Raw genomic sequence first — 14,967 nt, 5'->3', positions numbered from 1 at the left:
CTCCTAAGGCCCCAGGAGCTGTCAAATTGCCTGGGGACCCTGGCGCAGCTCAGTCCAGATGCCCATCCAGCCTGGGTAAGGACTCCAGCACCTCTGGAGATTTAGAAAGCCCCAAAAGTCCTGGCTAGGGGGTCTTGTCCCTCTGATCAGGGTCAGATGAGTCACCGTGTTCAGGGTCAAGAAGAAATTTTACACCACAGTCAGACTGGTCCAGACTATGGGGGTTTTGCCTTCTATAGCAGGGAGCATGGGCCCCTGCCTGGGATTTCCCCAGTGTTTTTAACACTCCTTGGAGTGGTGCATCAGTGACAATCCTTGCCCCCTGCTTTACCTGGAGAAAGTTAAGGGCCGTTTGGAGCACTGTGCCTGGCAGCTGCTCAGGCTGCTCCAGAGGTTAAGAGCAGGCCACACACTCACTTGTCTCGGCTGGGGGTGAGTAGGAGCAGGGGGCTGGAGTAGCTGAGCCATCTGGAGGGCCCTACCAGCTTGATGTCTCAGTGTCTGTAAGAGTTTGCCTCATGCTCTCCTGGCCCTTCTTCCCCTTCTCTGGGTTCTGAGCCAGTGCCAAGACAAGCTCTGCAAGATGGGGAGGGGATGCTCTCTATGATGTGCCTCTGAATGTGCAGAAGAGTAGGGCCCTGGTCCTCACTGGCTTGCAGCACCAGCCTTACACAAACCATCACCACCCAGTGTCGCCTCTGCCCAGGCTGGATGGGCTCCGGCAATGATCCTGAGAGCAGGGGATTCCTCAGGGACTGGCGAGATGGCACCAGCTTCCCGGCATCTCCCAAGGAGACTGACCCAGCAGGCTGCTTGGCTGCCCCATGTCACTAGAGCAGGCCACAGTGGCCAGAACGTCCTGGAGACCTTGGCCTTGAGGTCCCAGTCAGTCCCCAGAGGCAATCCCCGAGATGCATTGAGGCCATGGCTGGGGAAGAGACACGTAGCAGGAGAGCATGGAGCTGAGGCCAGTGCGCCTACCGTCAGCATGTTCTCTGTCAGGATGAGCTCCGAGAGGTTCTCACAGTCCCCAATCGACTCACTCATCTCCGTCAGCCGATTCTGATCCACCTTCAGGATGGAGAGCTGCTTCAGCTGGCCTGGGCAGGGGGATGAGGCAGGCACCAGCTACAGCACAGGTGGTGAGGAGCCTGCTCCAACCACTCTGCTAGACCCCTGCCCCACGCCTCCCCACAGGGCTTAGCTCTCAGATCCCACAACGAAGCAGTTCGACACGGACCACTGGCCCCAGCATCCTTGGGACCTCACTCACTGGTACCTGGCACTGGATTACAGCCCCAGCACCCACGCTTTGTCCTGGCTCAGCTGACCAACGTTGCGCACCAGTCCCCAGCAAGGACCATGCTCCTTGTACTGTCCTGGACCCTGCACTACCCGGTTCCTCCAGGATCCCACCCAGAGATCAACACAGCCCCTACACAGCCATCTTGTCCCATCCCACCCAGGGCTGGCACCATGCATGGGGTGGTATAGCCTCCAGCCCAGCACACACCAATGCCATCAGGAATGCACTCCAACAGGTTCTGGCTCAGCAGCAGGTCTGTCAGTGCTGCCAGCCCACTGATCTCCCCAGGCAGCTGCTCCAGCTTGTTCTCGGACACATCAAGGCAGACCAAACGTCGGAGATTGCCCAGCTCCTGAGGTAGAAAAAGATGGGATGCATTTTGAGGGAGTGAGAGGGCAGCATGCACAGCAGCGAGGCAGCCCCGGGATGGGTACTCACCGGGGGCAGGGCTGAGAGCTGGTTCCGGTCTAGCCAGAGCTCCCGCAGGTTCGGCAGTGCTCCCAGCGTGTCCGGCTGTGACAAGGAGAGAGCGGTGTCACACCCTTCTCCAGAGCCCTGCCAGAACGGCACCACCCTGGGAGGCCCTGGGCACTGCAACCTGGTGATGCTGGATGCTGCTGGTCTGATGCCCTAACCACATACCACAGAGGAGTGGCAAAGCCCACCTGCCGCAGGCTGCAGTAGGGACGCTGTGGGGGCCAGGATTCAGCTGACAAAGCCTTTGCATCCTACAGGCTGCAGGTTTCTTGGCTGATGGCACTACTTACAGGGGTCTATTACCCAGACAGCACAGCCTCAGGAAGGGGTAGGAGCTCTGGAGGCTTCAGCCTCAAGAGAAATCCCCCCTCTTCCTTCTCCTCTGACAAAGTAACTAGACAATGACAGAGCACCTCCTAGCCAAGACTGGCCAGCCATGGGGCTGTGTGAGCTGCTGCTGCCCCAGCAGGGGAAAGATGATGGCCATGTGGAGGACCAACCCCTCACTCTGAAGTCAGTGCTGCACTTAGGACTGTCCACATGCCTCCGCAGCATGGCTGTGGGCTGCCTACATGCTTGGGAGTTGCAATCCTGTTGGGACACTGCTCCAGACAGATGCTGCCGCAAACCCACATGCACCTTGGGACCCTGGGGCTGGGCATTACCCAGGGCCTTGACATGGACTTTGCCCTGGCAGGGCAGGCAGCCCTTCAGGAAGGTTTCACATTCACAAGCTGCAGGGCCTGGCTGCCTGCCCCTCTGGAGATCGGCAGGGAAATCCCTGTGGTTTCCCAACAGTGGACGGTCAATCTGGGAAGAGGAAGGACAGGAAGTTGTCCCAGCAGAGCTGGAGAGATGAGGGCAGACATACAGGGCGGGGGAGGGAAGGCTGCACAAAGGTAGGAGCCAGCCAGGAACTACAGACAGCAACAGAACCAGCAGGGAAAGCAGCCCACAGGCAGCTGGAGAGCAGGGCAGAGCATCACACGGCAAAGGGCCTGGGCACACCATGCCATGGAGGGAGGGAAGCAAGACAAGGCCAATGGCAGGAGACCAGAGCTGGGAACAGCCACTGGGCCACAGCAGGCAAGGTCTCCCCAAACTCGGTCATCCCCTGCGACTTCAAACAGCCACTCTGCCTTCAAGGGCCCAGGGCGTTGCCCCCACCCCAGCCCCTCCTGCCACCCCTCACATACCAGCACTTCCAGGTCATTGCCACCAAGATCCAGCTGCTCTAGCTTGACGAGGAATGAGAGGGAACTGCAGGCCGACAAGGGAGGAGAGAGAGACATAGGTTACCAGAGGGACCCAGCTCCCTAGTGACATCCCCATGAACCCCCCAGGCACAGCCCAAGGGACACAGTGTCTCCCCCACCCTACAGGCCTCCACAGCACTAGAGTCAGATGACCCTGCCCAACTCCACTCAGGGCAGTCAAGGCCAGTGTCTCATTGGTAGTGGGAGCCGGGGCTCAGTGATGCTGGGACCTCACAGCCACCGGTCAGCGTCTCCCTGCTCTAAGACAGCAGGTGGGTTCCACAGGCTGGACCCCCTCGCCCCTCCACCTGTGCCATGACACAGAGCCCCGAGCACAGGAAGATGCAGACAACAGGAGGGAGTTCAGGACTTGGGAGAAGAGAAGGAAACACCCTTGGGAAAGGACATGTGAGCACGACCAGTGCCCCAACTCCCGAAAAGGGGAGCCCCAAGCACCGCTCCCCTCTGCAGGAAGGGAGGGACCCCAGAAGATGAGATGCTTGTTAGGTAAGGTCCTTGGAGAGCCTGCCTGGAGCAGGCCCAGGGTGCTGAGCTGGGCCCATGCCCTAGCAACTCATCCTGGGTTGACCCAACCCTGGTGCACACACAACTGCTGCCCAGTGATACAGCTGACAGTGGCTTCCCTGACACTCAGGCCCTTCCCCCTGCCAGCCTCTGCTCCCCACACCCTGGGTTAGTGCTCTGTCTCTTTCAGGCTGGGGAGCGTTGTCTGCACAAACCTGCGTGGGCCCTCTTCTCTGCTGGCTCTTTGGCTGTTTATCCTCCCTGCTTGGTCCTTTACCCTCCACTAGAGACCCACAAACACACTGACCAAAGTCTGGCTGCAGGAAAACAGGAAACCAGCAACAAAGGTCTCCTGGTAGGGGCAGAGCAGACCCTCCTGGACACACGGACACACCCTGTGCATGTGGCCACCTCGCACATGCCAGAAGTCCTCGTAAGAGTCCCATCCACTGCACCTGTGCACACATCCCTTGCTAAGAGCCTCACAAGTGAGGACCAAGTGAGGCTCATAGGATCTGCACTGACACCATCCTGCAGGAGCCACTGTGGGCTTAACACTGGCTTCTCACCATGTGCTGTCAGTGCAGGCCCCCATGAACATACATGTGGAGGGAGGGGAAGACGGGGTGCTGCCTGCAAGAGCTGGATGGTGGCAACAGCTCTGTTCTCCTGTCCCGGCAGCAGAACCCACAGCCAGAGTCAGCCTGAACCAGCCTGTTGCTCCATGTCACTGCTGTGCAGGTCTTGGAAAGTAGCAGAGGCTCTGTGAGCAAAGCAATGCTTGTGTCCAGCAGGACAGTCATCCCAGCCAGCTGCTAACTCTGCTGGAGACCCTGCATTATCCACTAAGGGGTTCTTGGTGATGAACCAGCCTGCCCTGGGGATGGCTGGCTACAACAGAGTATGGATGGGATGGCTGCAGTGGTCTGACTGCAAACAGAGCACAAAATGCTGGGAGCACGCAGTACACAGCTTCTCCCCAGGAGAGTGTCCTGGGTTTCAGGACAAAAGCAGACCAGTTACGCAGGCTGATCCAGGTAAGAGACCAAAACCCTCCTGGGGACAGAGAACTTGAAAAGCATCATTTTTGACCCCATGAGGAGGGTCAGTCGTGAGTGCTGGGAGCTCACACGCCCAACGGGTCAAAGTGTAAATGGATTCAGCACGAGGCAGGCAAGGCTCATTCCCGAAGGAGCTCGAGAGAACTAGGCAAGCCTGTCACAGGACCCCAAGGAACTTCACTGTAGAGGGAAGAAATCACAAGCATCCATGTGAGGACCGCCACGGTCCCTGGAGGGTGGGTCTTGACAGACCGACTGAAAGGCCAGTGACTTGCAAATGCAGCAACAAGGCAAAGATGTGCAGCCCTGAGGCTCAGCCAGAGCTCCAGGGTTGGAAGGGACCTTGGGAAGCACCTCACCCAACCCCTGAGCAGGCGCAGAGGCACTTTCCTCAAGCCACCCCCATCTGTGCTGGAAAGCATTTGATGAACCGGAGTCCACAAGTCCCCTTGGCAGCACGGTCCAGCATCCTGCAGCCAAGACGTCCTTCTGCGTTCCATTTGCTTTAAGTCCATCGTCTCTGGTCCTGCCCTCTCTGGTGAGGGAGAACCATTGCTTTCCCTCTCCTTCCCTGCAACCTCTCCAGTATTTTGAGACCTGCTCTTGTCCCTACCTCCCCTTTTCCAGGCTAAACAGACCTCACTGCTTTCAGTCTTGCATTGCAAACCCCCTCTCTCACTTGCCTCTGGATCCTCCCCAGTTTCTTTCCATCTTTCACGTGCACTAGCCAGAACCTGACAATACCCACCCCAGCTGAGGCCTAGCTGGTGCCAAGGGTCAGTCACAGAGCAGTGGGGCTGGAAAGGAGCTCCAGAGGTCACATCTAGTTCAACCCCTGATTGAGGCAGAATCACCCCTATCCAACTCAGCCCAGACAACCAGAACGTAAACTCTACCTAAGTGGAGGGGTCTTATCTCTGTACCACACATGCGGTACTTCTGCTTGGCGAGCCCAAACTACGGAGGTACGGAGGGCCACATCTGTCGCCGGGACCCCTCAGCATGTGAGATATACTGCCTACCTGGAGTGAGGATTCAGGACGTGAAAGGGATGCTCTAGACCGTAAACCAGCCCACTGATTATTACCCCATGGTCCTAGTCCATGTGGGCACTAACGATGCAGCCAGGAGGAGCCCAGATCGCCTGATGGAGGACTACCATGCTCTGGGGTGTGTGCTGAAGGAGATGGGCACACAGGTGGTTTTCTCTTCTATCCTGCCAGTGAGTGGACGAGGCAGACGGCATGAAATGTGCATCGTGGAGACCAACTGGCGGCTACAGCAATGGTGCTTTGAGGAGGGCTTTGGCTTCCTCAGCCACGACCGGCACGTCACAACGAGAGACATGCTGGGGTGGGACAGGCTCCACCTTTCCCCTAAAGGTAAGCGTGTTCTCTTCTAGGTTGGCGGACCTCCTCCAGTGGGCTTTAGACTAGGCTCGTCGGCGGAAGGGGAAGATGAGGGCAGAGGAAACAACAGACTGCCAGACCAAACAGCACCCACAACTACAGCCCGGCCCAGACCAACGAGCGAAGCGAATAAACAGATAAGTGATAGGGGCCAGGGTAACGCTGGGACTAGGGGGTCAGTACACACACCCACAGGAGGCCTCAAACGCCTCTACACAAACACTCGTAGTGTGGGCAACAAGCAGGAGGAACTCACCCTCCTGCTGGCTGACACCAGCCCGGACACAGTGGGGATCATGGAAACGTGGTGGGATGCAACGCATGATTGGGCGGTGAATGTCAAGGGCTATAGGCTGTACAGGAGGGACAGGATAGGAAAGAGAGGTGGAGGCGTGGCGCTCTATATTAAGGAGGAATACACATCCTCGTTAATTAGCAAGGAGTCAGGGGAGGGGCACTCTGAAGTGCTTTGAGTTAGAGTACAAGGCAGTCGAGGGGAAAGAGACTTAACGGTGGGGGTCTACTACAGACCTCCCAACCAGGCAGAAGAGCTTGACCAGGAATTCTTGGGTCAGCTCACGGAGGTAGTGAAGGCTAAGGATGTGGTAGTCATGGGGGACCTGAACTTCCCGGACATCTGCTGGGAAGAGCAGTCAGCCAGGGCTGACCGCTCACGTAGCTTCTTGGCCAGAGTGCAGGACCTCCATCGAACCCAGGAGGTGCACAGCCCCCCCAGGAGGGGACGCCTTGTTGGACCTGGTGCTGGCCACGGGTGACGACCTGGTGTGGGGGCTGCAGGTGCTCGACCACCTGGGTGACAGCGATCATTGCCTGCTGGAATTCACCATCCAGCGCAAAGTGGCAAAGGCATGCAGTAAGGCAGTGGCCCTAGATTTTAGAAGGGCAGACTTCAACGAGCTAAGGAGGATAGTTGGAGAAGTGCTGAGGTCCCGGAGGGGAGGGGAGCCAGGTGTCCAAGGAGAGTGGTCACTCCTTAAGGAGACGATCCTCTAAGCCCAAAGGAAGGTAATCCCAACGGGGATCAAAGTGAGCAGGAGAGCACACAAGCCTCCGTGGCTCACCAAAAGCATCCGGGAATGTCTCCTTGCTAAAAAGGAGGCTTACACCTAATGGAAAGAAGGGGTTGTCACCAGGGAGGACTATTCTGTAGTTGCTCGGGGATGTAGGGGGGGTAGTTAGGAAGGCCAAGGCAGAGATGGAACTGGGACTAGCTTCCCAGATTAAGGACAATAAGAAGTCCTTTTTTAAATATATAGGGGGTAAAAAGAAGGTCCCCGGTAATGTGAGGCCCTCGCAGGGGGCGATGGGAAACTTGGTCGTCACATCAGACGGCAAAGCTAACATGTTTAATGATTTCTTTGCCTCCGTCTTCCTAAGTAGGGACCAGGACAGCCACCTCCCTGCTGGGCCCCCCCTCGGGCCCCGGGGGAGGCACACCTGGGCCACGGGTTAGCGAGGATTTAGTTAGGGAGCTTCTGGAGGGGTTGGACGTATTCAAGTCAGCCGGCCCGGACGATCTCCACCCTAGAGTTCTAAAGGAACTGGCCGAGGTCATTGCAAGTCCCCTGGCACGGCTTTACGAGCACTCGTGGTGCTCTGGTGAGGTACCGGAGGACTGGAAGAGGGCCAACGTGGTTCCCATCTTCAAAAAAGGGAGGAAGGAAGACCCGGGAAACTATAGGCCGGTTAGTCTTACCTCGATCCTAGGCAAGCTGTTTGAGAAAATTATGCTGGCACACATCCAGGAGGGGCCAGCAGGGGACTGCATGCTTAGGGGCAACCAACACAGGTTCATCAGTGGCAGGTGCTGTCAGACCAACCTCGTGGCCTTTTACGATCAGATCACCAGATCATTAGACGCAGGGGTAGCAGTGGACATCGTCTTCCTGAATTCTGGAAGGCTTTCGACACTGTCTCTCACCCCGTTCTCATTAAGAAACTGGGGGCTGTGATGTAGACACCCACACAGTCAAATGGATCGCCAACTGGCTGGAGGGCCGCACCCAGAGGGTGGTAGTGGATGGGTCCTTCTCAGCCTGGGAGGACGTGGGCAGTGGGGTCCCCCAGGGCTCGGTCCTCGGGCCCGCACTGCTCAACATCTTCATCAGCAATTTGGACGAGGGGGTAAAAAGCACCCTGTTCAAATTTGCTGATGACACTAAGATGTGGGGGGACGTGGGCACACTGGAAGGATGCAACAGGCTACAATCAGACCTAGACAGGTTACAAGGCTGGGCGGATGAGAATAGGATGGGTTTCAACACAGACAAGTGCAAGGTGATGCACCTCGGGAGGAACAACCGGCACCATACCTACAGGTTAGGGAACTCCCCTCTTGTCAGCACGGAGGCGGAAAGGGATCTGGGGGTCATCACTGACTCCAAGATGAGCATGGGCCGGCAGTGTGGGGAGGTAGTTAGGAAGGCCAACCGCACCGTCATGCATCCACAGATGCATCTCGAGCAGGTCCAAAGAGGTGATGCTCCCCCTCTGTGCGGCACTGGTCAGGCCGCAGCTGGAGTACTGCGTCCTGTTCTGGGCACCGCACTTCGGGAGGGATGTTGACAGCATGGAGAGGGTCCAGAGGAGGGCCACTCATATGATCAGGGGACAACAGGGCAGGCCCTACGAGGAGAGGCTACGGGACCTGAACCTGTTCAGCTTCCACAAGAGAAGGCTGAGGGGGATCTTGTGGCCTGTTATAAACTAGTCGGGGGGGATCAGCAGGCATTGGGGGAGTCACTGTTCCCCCGAGCACCACCAGGAGTGACCAGGAATAACGGTCACAAGCTGGCAGAGGGCAGGTTTAGGCTAGATATCAGGAAGCGCTACTTCACTGTCAGGGCGGCTAGGATCGGGAACCAGCTTCCAAGAGAGGTGGTGCAGGCTCCTACCCTGGGGGCTTTTAAGAGGAGGTTAGATGAACATCTTGCCAGGGTCATTTGACCCCAGTACTCTTTCCTGCCGTGGCAGGGGGTCGGACTAGATGATCTGCTCAGGTCCCTTCCAACCCTAGAAACTATGAAACATTTGCTTTCCCTGCGACACCACCATCCTGCTGACTTGTACCAAGTTTGAGGCAGTTACAGGGCCTGGATCGCAGACCCCATTCTGTCTGCACACGTTTACTTCTCTTTCGCCAGTGCAGAGCCTTGCATTGGTCTTGGCTGAATTTCGTTATGACGTCTACAGCCAAGATCTCCAGCCGATCAAGACCTTTTGGAATTGCCATCCTATCCCCCAAGTGTTTGTGAACCCTCCCAGGTTCATCTCTGCAAACTCAATCAGGAAGTGCTATCCCTGCAGCCAAGTCAACCACACAGGACCAGAACAGATCCCAACCTGTGGAACTCCTCACAAGACCCCGCGCCAGGCTGACATCCAACCTTTGGCAGGTACTGTCCTGCTGGAGGCTAACCAGCCAATTATATAATAGTAATTCATTCTAGCCCATGTTTCTCTGGCTTACATAGGCATATAGGACTGCAAGAAGTGCCTTACCAAAGACTATGTAAATTATATCTGCCCCATTCCCTTCATCCACCAAACCACTTACTCTGTCAAAGAAGGGCACCGTGTCGGTTTGGCACATTTTATGCTCAAGAAATCCATGTTGGCTGCAAGAGACAGGGGTTGACAGACAGGTTGTTTCATATACTTTGCTGCAATATCGTCCCAGTATTGAAGCTAAGCTGATAAGTCTGGAAGTCTCTGGTTCCCCCTTCTTGCTCTGTAAGATGGGCACTAGGTCAGCCCTTCTCAGCTGTTCTGGCACCTCGCCTGTCAGCCAGGACTTTGCAAAGATTACTGTCTGAGGCTCCCAGATTTCTTCAGCACCCGGGGATGAACTGCATCAAGACCAGCCCACTTAGAGCAATCCAATGTGTCCAAAGCTCTGATGTGCTCTCCATGGTTCACAGCCCTTCTCTTTCCATTTACATTTGTTTTGTTAGTTTATCTTTTTCTTCCACTTGTAGGGTCCATTCTTCTGCACAGGGGCAGGACTATGTGGATGAGTCTGGAGCAGTTGCTGCTCATGGTCTTTATCAAGCCAACATCCAGACCCCCAGCAGCAGGGACTTCAGGTCTGGGAGAAGCAACTGTGAGAACAGGTCTGGGCACACAAGCCACCCAAGCAAGGGCAGTGTCCCATTGAAACTACCAACCCAGTGCTGCTTCCTTCTCACATGGGTGGTGAGGGAGCACCTGACAGAGAATCCCTGGTACCAGCCCTGGAGTCGCTCTCCAGAGGCAAGGGACAGGCAAGGATCAAAGCAGTGATGGCGAGCACAAGGAACCTCCTGAAACAGCACCACTGTCAGGGAACATGAGCTTCTCCCCAGATCTGGGGGCAGTCGCTGCTTAGGTGGGAACACAGGACATCTGCCACTGGGTGCCAAGTCTGTGCCCAGACTCCTCCTTCCTGTGCTGGCCCCCCATGGGCAGGGGCTGGGGCTCTGTCCCTGGAGCAGCAACACTGCAGTCCTGCTTTTGGAGTCGCGTGGGATCACCTTTAGTGATAAGGGAGAGATGCCAGCCCAATCTGGAGGCCACTGGCACCAAGGTCACTGGCACCAAACCTGACGGAGCCAATTTCAGCCACGTCCCTTTGCTACCTGCCCCAAGGTGAGAGAAACCAGCTCCTTCAGCCCCGCTTTCCAAGCTGCACTTCCACCTGGGCCTGAGGCAACCTTCCTGGACTCCTTCAGCAGATGCAACATAGGCTGCACGTTCCTGAACATGCAGGTCCCCAAGAACAGCGGCAGAGCGTGCACCTGCACAGAGCAGTCTCCCAGGCAGAGGCAGTGAGGTCCGAGTCCCTCCGGAGAAGGAGGAAGGCTTTGACCCCTGCCGGTAAGAGGCCCTGTTCTGACAGTCTCATTGCACAGCAGAATCATTTCTGTAAAGTGCCCAGGGAAAGAAAACAGAAAGAGGGCAAGGTGGATTCTCTCCATCCAGCTGCTGAGATGAGTGTGAAGATCAGGAGAAGGACTGGGCTGGAGACCTGTTAGGTGTTTCATCTCACTGCAGGGAAGGGGGCTGGGTTTAGAAGGAACTGAGAATGGGCTTCAGCTCCTCCACCCTTTATGCACTCACAGGAGGCAGCAGAGGCCACGACCACAACTCCAGCAGGCCCTGCTATTCAGAGAGCTTCCTCTCACCCATCAGGTACCTGTCCTCGCATGATATGCATGACCCATCCTCAAAGAGCAGGTTCTGGTCAGCTGGACAGATGGAGGCTGGTTATAAACCCTGAAGGTACTGTAGTGCAAACAACTGGCTGCAGGGTAAAGGGACAGGGTTTACCATACTCCAGCAGCTCCACAGTAATTGCCCATGTGAATACTCTTACCCTCAGTACATGGCCACTAGTCATGGTAACACTGTTCACTCCCACCAAGAGGGCCACTGCTGAGCTCACAGCTATCACAGGGCAATTATAAGAGAGCAGGTGATCAGTGGGAAAGCCTCACCCCACTTTCATGTCCCTGTGAATTGTGGATGTGTGCACACCCTCAGACAGGAGCCAATGACCTGTGGGACATCAGTGCCAGCATCAACAGTGCCCTGCACTCACCATCCCACAGCAGCAACTCCTTTGTAAGGAAACCAGTCCTTTCATCAAAGGAGTCGCTCCAGGCCCCAGATTGGCATTGGCCAAGTCCTCCACTCTCCTCTGATGCCAACTGATCCCTCCTCCCCTGAAGAAGGCCAGTTACTCCTAGTACACACTCCACCCCTACTGAGGGAGCTGGTAGGCTCCAGCAGGCACACGACGCACAAGTGCACCCACACATTGGCAAGGAGAGGCACGGCAGAGAAAGCTGCTGCACCGATTCACCACATTGCCTGTCCTCCCCCACAAAGACTGCGTCCCCCCTTGCCCTCCAAAGCTGCTGCCACTAAGCTCTAGCCCACAAGAGAGAGGATTTCTCATCTCCATCAGCAGCTGCCCCCAGTCTGCCTGCCCCAAACGGACCCTGCACTCAGCTGGGCTGAAACCCCAAATGCCCCTCTTGTGCCTTGCACAGTCCCCCTTCTTCTCATCCTAACCCACAATAACCCAACAAGTGGGTGCTCATTCACAGTCCAAGCACCCCAGCCCTTCCCCAGCCCACTGGGCCTGGGTCCTAGGGCTTCACGAGGACGCTCAGTCAAGGCAGTGCTGCAGCCCCTCAAAGGACACTCACGTGGGAAGGGTTTTTAGCAGGTTCTCCCGCAGCTCCAGAGTCACCAGGTTTGCCAAACTGCAAGAGAAAAGGGAGTGAGGAAGCCAGACTCCAGGGACACAGGGAGATGCTCACACCCTCCCTCAGGGCAGCCCCTCATGCACGTGGCCTGCGTGAACGAAACATGTCAGTGTGGGCACAGCAGCACAGGGGCAGGGGAGGGATGCAAATAAAGACATCCCCAAGCACCAGAGTCGAGTGGGACGCCTTGCTACAGGGCTGCAGAAACATCGTACCAGGCCTGGGGGCAGGCAGTGTAGCACCACACTATGGACCTGCCTACCTAGGGACAAATTCCTGCACACAGTGGGCATGTTGGCCTGCCCTAGCAGAGCCAGGAGGCCTCTTCCTCCATGCTGACCATCTTTGCAGAGTTTCTTATACTGAGAGCATGGCTAGCCAGAGTGCACCGAAATCTGGGGGCTGGGGCATGGGTGTGAGGGGAGAGGAGGTGCTCTTGTAGGGTGGGAAAGCCTGGGCTCCATCCCTGTTGGCTCCAGGCCTGCTGGTACCACAGCCCCCTGCAGCATCACGAGCTAGGCCCCTCCACTCCCTGGGGCAAGGGGGCAGCAGCACCGCCTGGCAGCTGGACAAGGCTGCAAATGTGTCTTTTGCCTCTCCCAGCTCAGGTGCCAGGCGTGGCTGGCAGGGGCGGAGGCATACTCACTTCCCGATGTCACTGGGCAGGATCTGCAGGGACACGTCGTTCAGGGCCAGGTGGCCCAGGCTCCGCAGCTGGGTGAAGCCCTCGGGAAGCCTACGGTAGAAGCCACACAGGCAGAACTATGGATGCTACCCTGCACACAGTACCCAAGCCCCCTCCATCTTTACGTGAAGAGGGGCCCTGCTCCTGCCACAGCCCCTGCCCCCCATTCCAAGCCTGAGCAACAGTGCACATGGGGCAGGCACAGCTGCAGGGGGGCTCGGACCCTGAGCATTTCAGCAGCACTGGGGGCAGCAGGGAGTCTCTGTACTGCCTGGATGGGCGCAAGTCACAGGGGCCCCCATCTCCAAGGACCCTGATGGAGATTGGGGTGAGACATCGTTCCAGCAGAGTACAAGCTCCGGGCACACATGCTTCCATTCTTGGGCTGAGACTCCTCCCTCGACAAGGCCCAAAAGGCCCGGGATGGGACAGGGAGAGAATCTTTTCTGCTGGGTTCTGGACACTGCCTGCCACCACTCCCAGGCAAGGCCCCCCCTTGCTCCCACTGGGACAGGCAGTGGCAGGGGGATGCTGGGCAAAGGAAGAGGGTTCAGCACAGAGCCCAGGCGAGCAGGGATGAGGAGGGCAGCAGCGTACATGAGGGCCCAGCTGGCCTATGGACCAGATGAAGGAGCACGAGGCCTTTTTCCAAGCTCTGCAGCAAGTCATATCCATCTGTCGTCTAGAGGGTGAGGGGTCTCAAGGCTATTCCCAGCAGCCACTTGGCCACGTCGCTCATACCAGCACCACCACCAAGCTCAGCACAGAGACGCAGCCCTGTGGCAGTCTCAGACAAGGGGGGTGGGTGGCAGGGTCGCGAGGCCTCTGTAGGGCTTGTTTGCACAATGGGCACTGGAACGCTGGGAAAATGACTGCATGGGCGAGAGGCCCGAGGACTGGACCTGTGACTGCTTGCCCGCCCAGGGCAAGCTGGGGAGAACAGGGAGCCTCCTCCTCCTCCTGCCTGCGGAAGCAGGGATGCCTAGGCCTTACCTGGAGAGTGGGTTCCCACTGAAGTCAGCGATCTCCAAGGATTTGCAGAATTTGATGCTTTCAGGAATTTCTGGAATGTCTGAAGCAGAGAGGGAAAGAGAGAGACCCAGTAAGAGCCATCCCCCAAGGAAGAGGAGTAAGAGGGGAGAGACTTGGGCGTGTGGGGCTGGGGGTAAGGGAGGACCCTGCAGAAGCCTAAGACAGGGAGGGGCTGGAGACCTGTGGCACACCCTCCCCTGGGGCTGGGGTCACCGCCATGGCTGGGCCCTTGGAGGAGGATGCCAGGTGCTGGGCAGGGCCCTGTGCTGCACCCTGAATGGTTCTGTGTTTCCTGCCCTGCCCCGGCCTTACCATTGCGGGAGATATCCAGCTCCACCAGCTGCATGAAGTTGGCCACCTCTGGGGGCAGCCTCTGGATCTCATTGTCGCTCAGGCCCAGCTTGCGCAGGTTCAGCAGCCGGAAGAAAGGCTGGGGAGAGAGGGCAGTGTGGGGTCAGCGGCTGCAGCTCTGCTGGGGGCACCCGCCCAGCCCTGCACACACAGGACCTCAGCCCCCCAAGCAGGACTCAAACCTGCAGCCGTGACACAGATGACAGCAAGGCTCGGACAAAGCCGGAGGTGGAGACTTGTGGGGTGGGGACAGGGCAGGGCCAGCCATACCTAGCACAACCCACCAAGGGACCTGCTCTTCAGCAGCCTCACAGGTGGTACCACAGGTTTGGGGGTCAAAATGACAACCTCAGTGCCTGGGGCCCACAGAGACGTGGCCCTGTACACCAGGACACTCTCCACCTGGCTCTTGCTTACCAGGGTCACTGCCCATGGACACCCCAGAGAGGTTCCACCTAGTGCAAGGCACAGGCATGGCTTCACCCCACCGAGGGAGCTGGGGCCAGCACCAGCCCTGCTTCCCCACAGCTCTCAGAGCTTCCTTGCTCACGATGCTTCTGCTAGCAAAGCTGCACTTGCTGCTCTTGTGATAG

The 14,967-nt window shown here is 57.4% G+C and overlaps 1 protein-coding gene across 16 annotated transcripts in view; it reads right to left on the bottom strand.

Annotated features, from left to right (window-relative positions):
- The window catches only part of SCRIB (scribble planar cell polarity protein), a 133,818-nt gene that overhangs the window by 98,019 nt on the left and 20,832 nt on the right, over positions 1-14,967 (bottom strand). For all 16 annotated transcript variants that reach the window (XM_090040970.1, XM_090040961.1, XM_090040964.1 and 13 more), the window contains exons 2-9: positions 14,336-14,453; positions 13,985-14,063; positions 12,953-13,042; positions 12,247-12,303; positions 2,980-3,043; positions 1,745-1,819; positions 1,514-1,658; positions 982-1,100 (exon numbers count right to left, since the gene is read on the bottom strand). In XM_090040970.1, the coding sequence (XP_089897096.1) occupies positions 982-1,100; positions 1,514-1,658; positions 1,745-1,819; positions 2,980-3,043; positions 12,247-12,303; positions 12,953-13,042; positions 13,985-14,063; positions 14,336-14,453 (747 nt within the window). The remainder of the gene's footprint in view (positions 1-981; positions 1,101-1,513; positions 1,659-1,744; positions 1,820-2,979; positions 3,044-12,246; positions 12,304-12,952; positions 13,043-13,984; positions 14,064-14,335; positions 14,454-14,967) is intronic.

The sequence above is a fragment of the Crocodylus siamensis genome, chromosome 3, assembly GCF_052110815.1.
Source record: "Crocodylus siamensis isolate JL-2025a chromosome 3, ASM5211081v1, whole genome shotgun sequence".
NCBI classification, from domain to species: domain Eukaryota; kingdom Metazoa; phylum Chordata; order Crocodylia; family Crocodylidae; genus Crocodylus; species Crocodylus siamensis.
The sequence above is the reverse complement of the archived record's forward strand: the minus strand, read 5'-3'. Positions and strand labels throughout refer to the sequence as shown.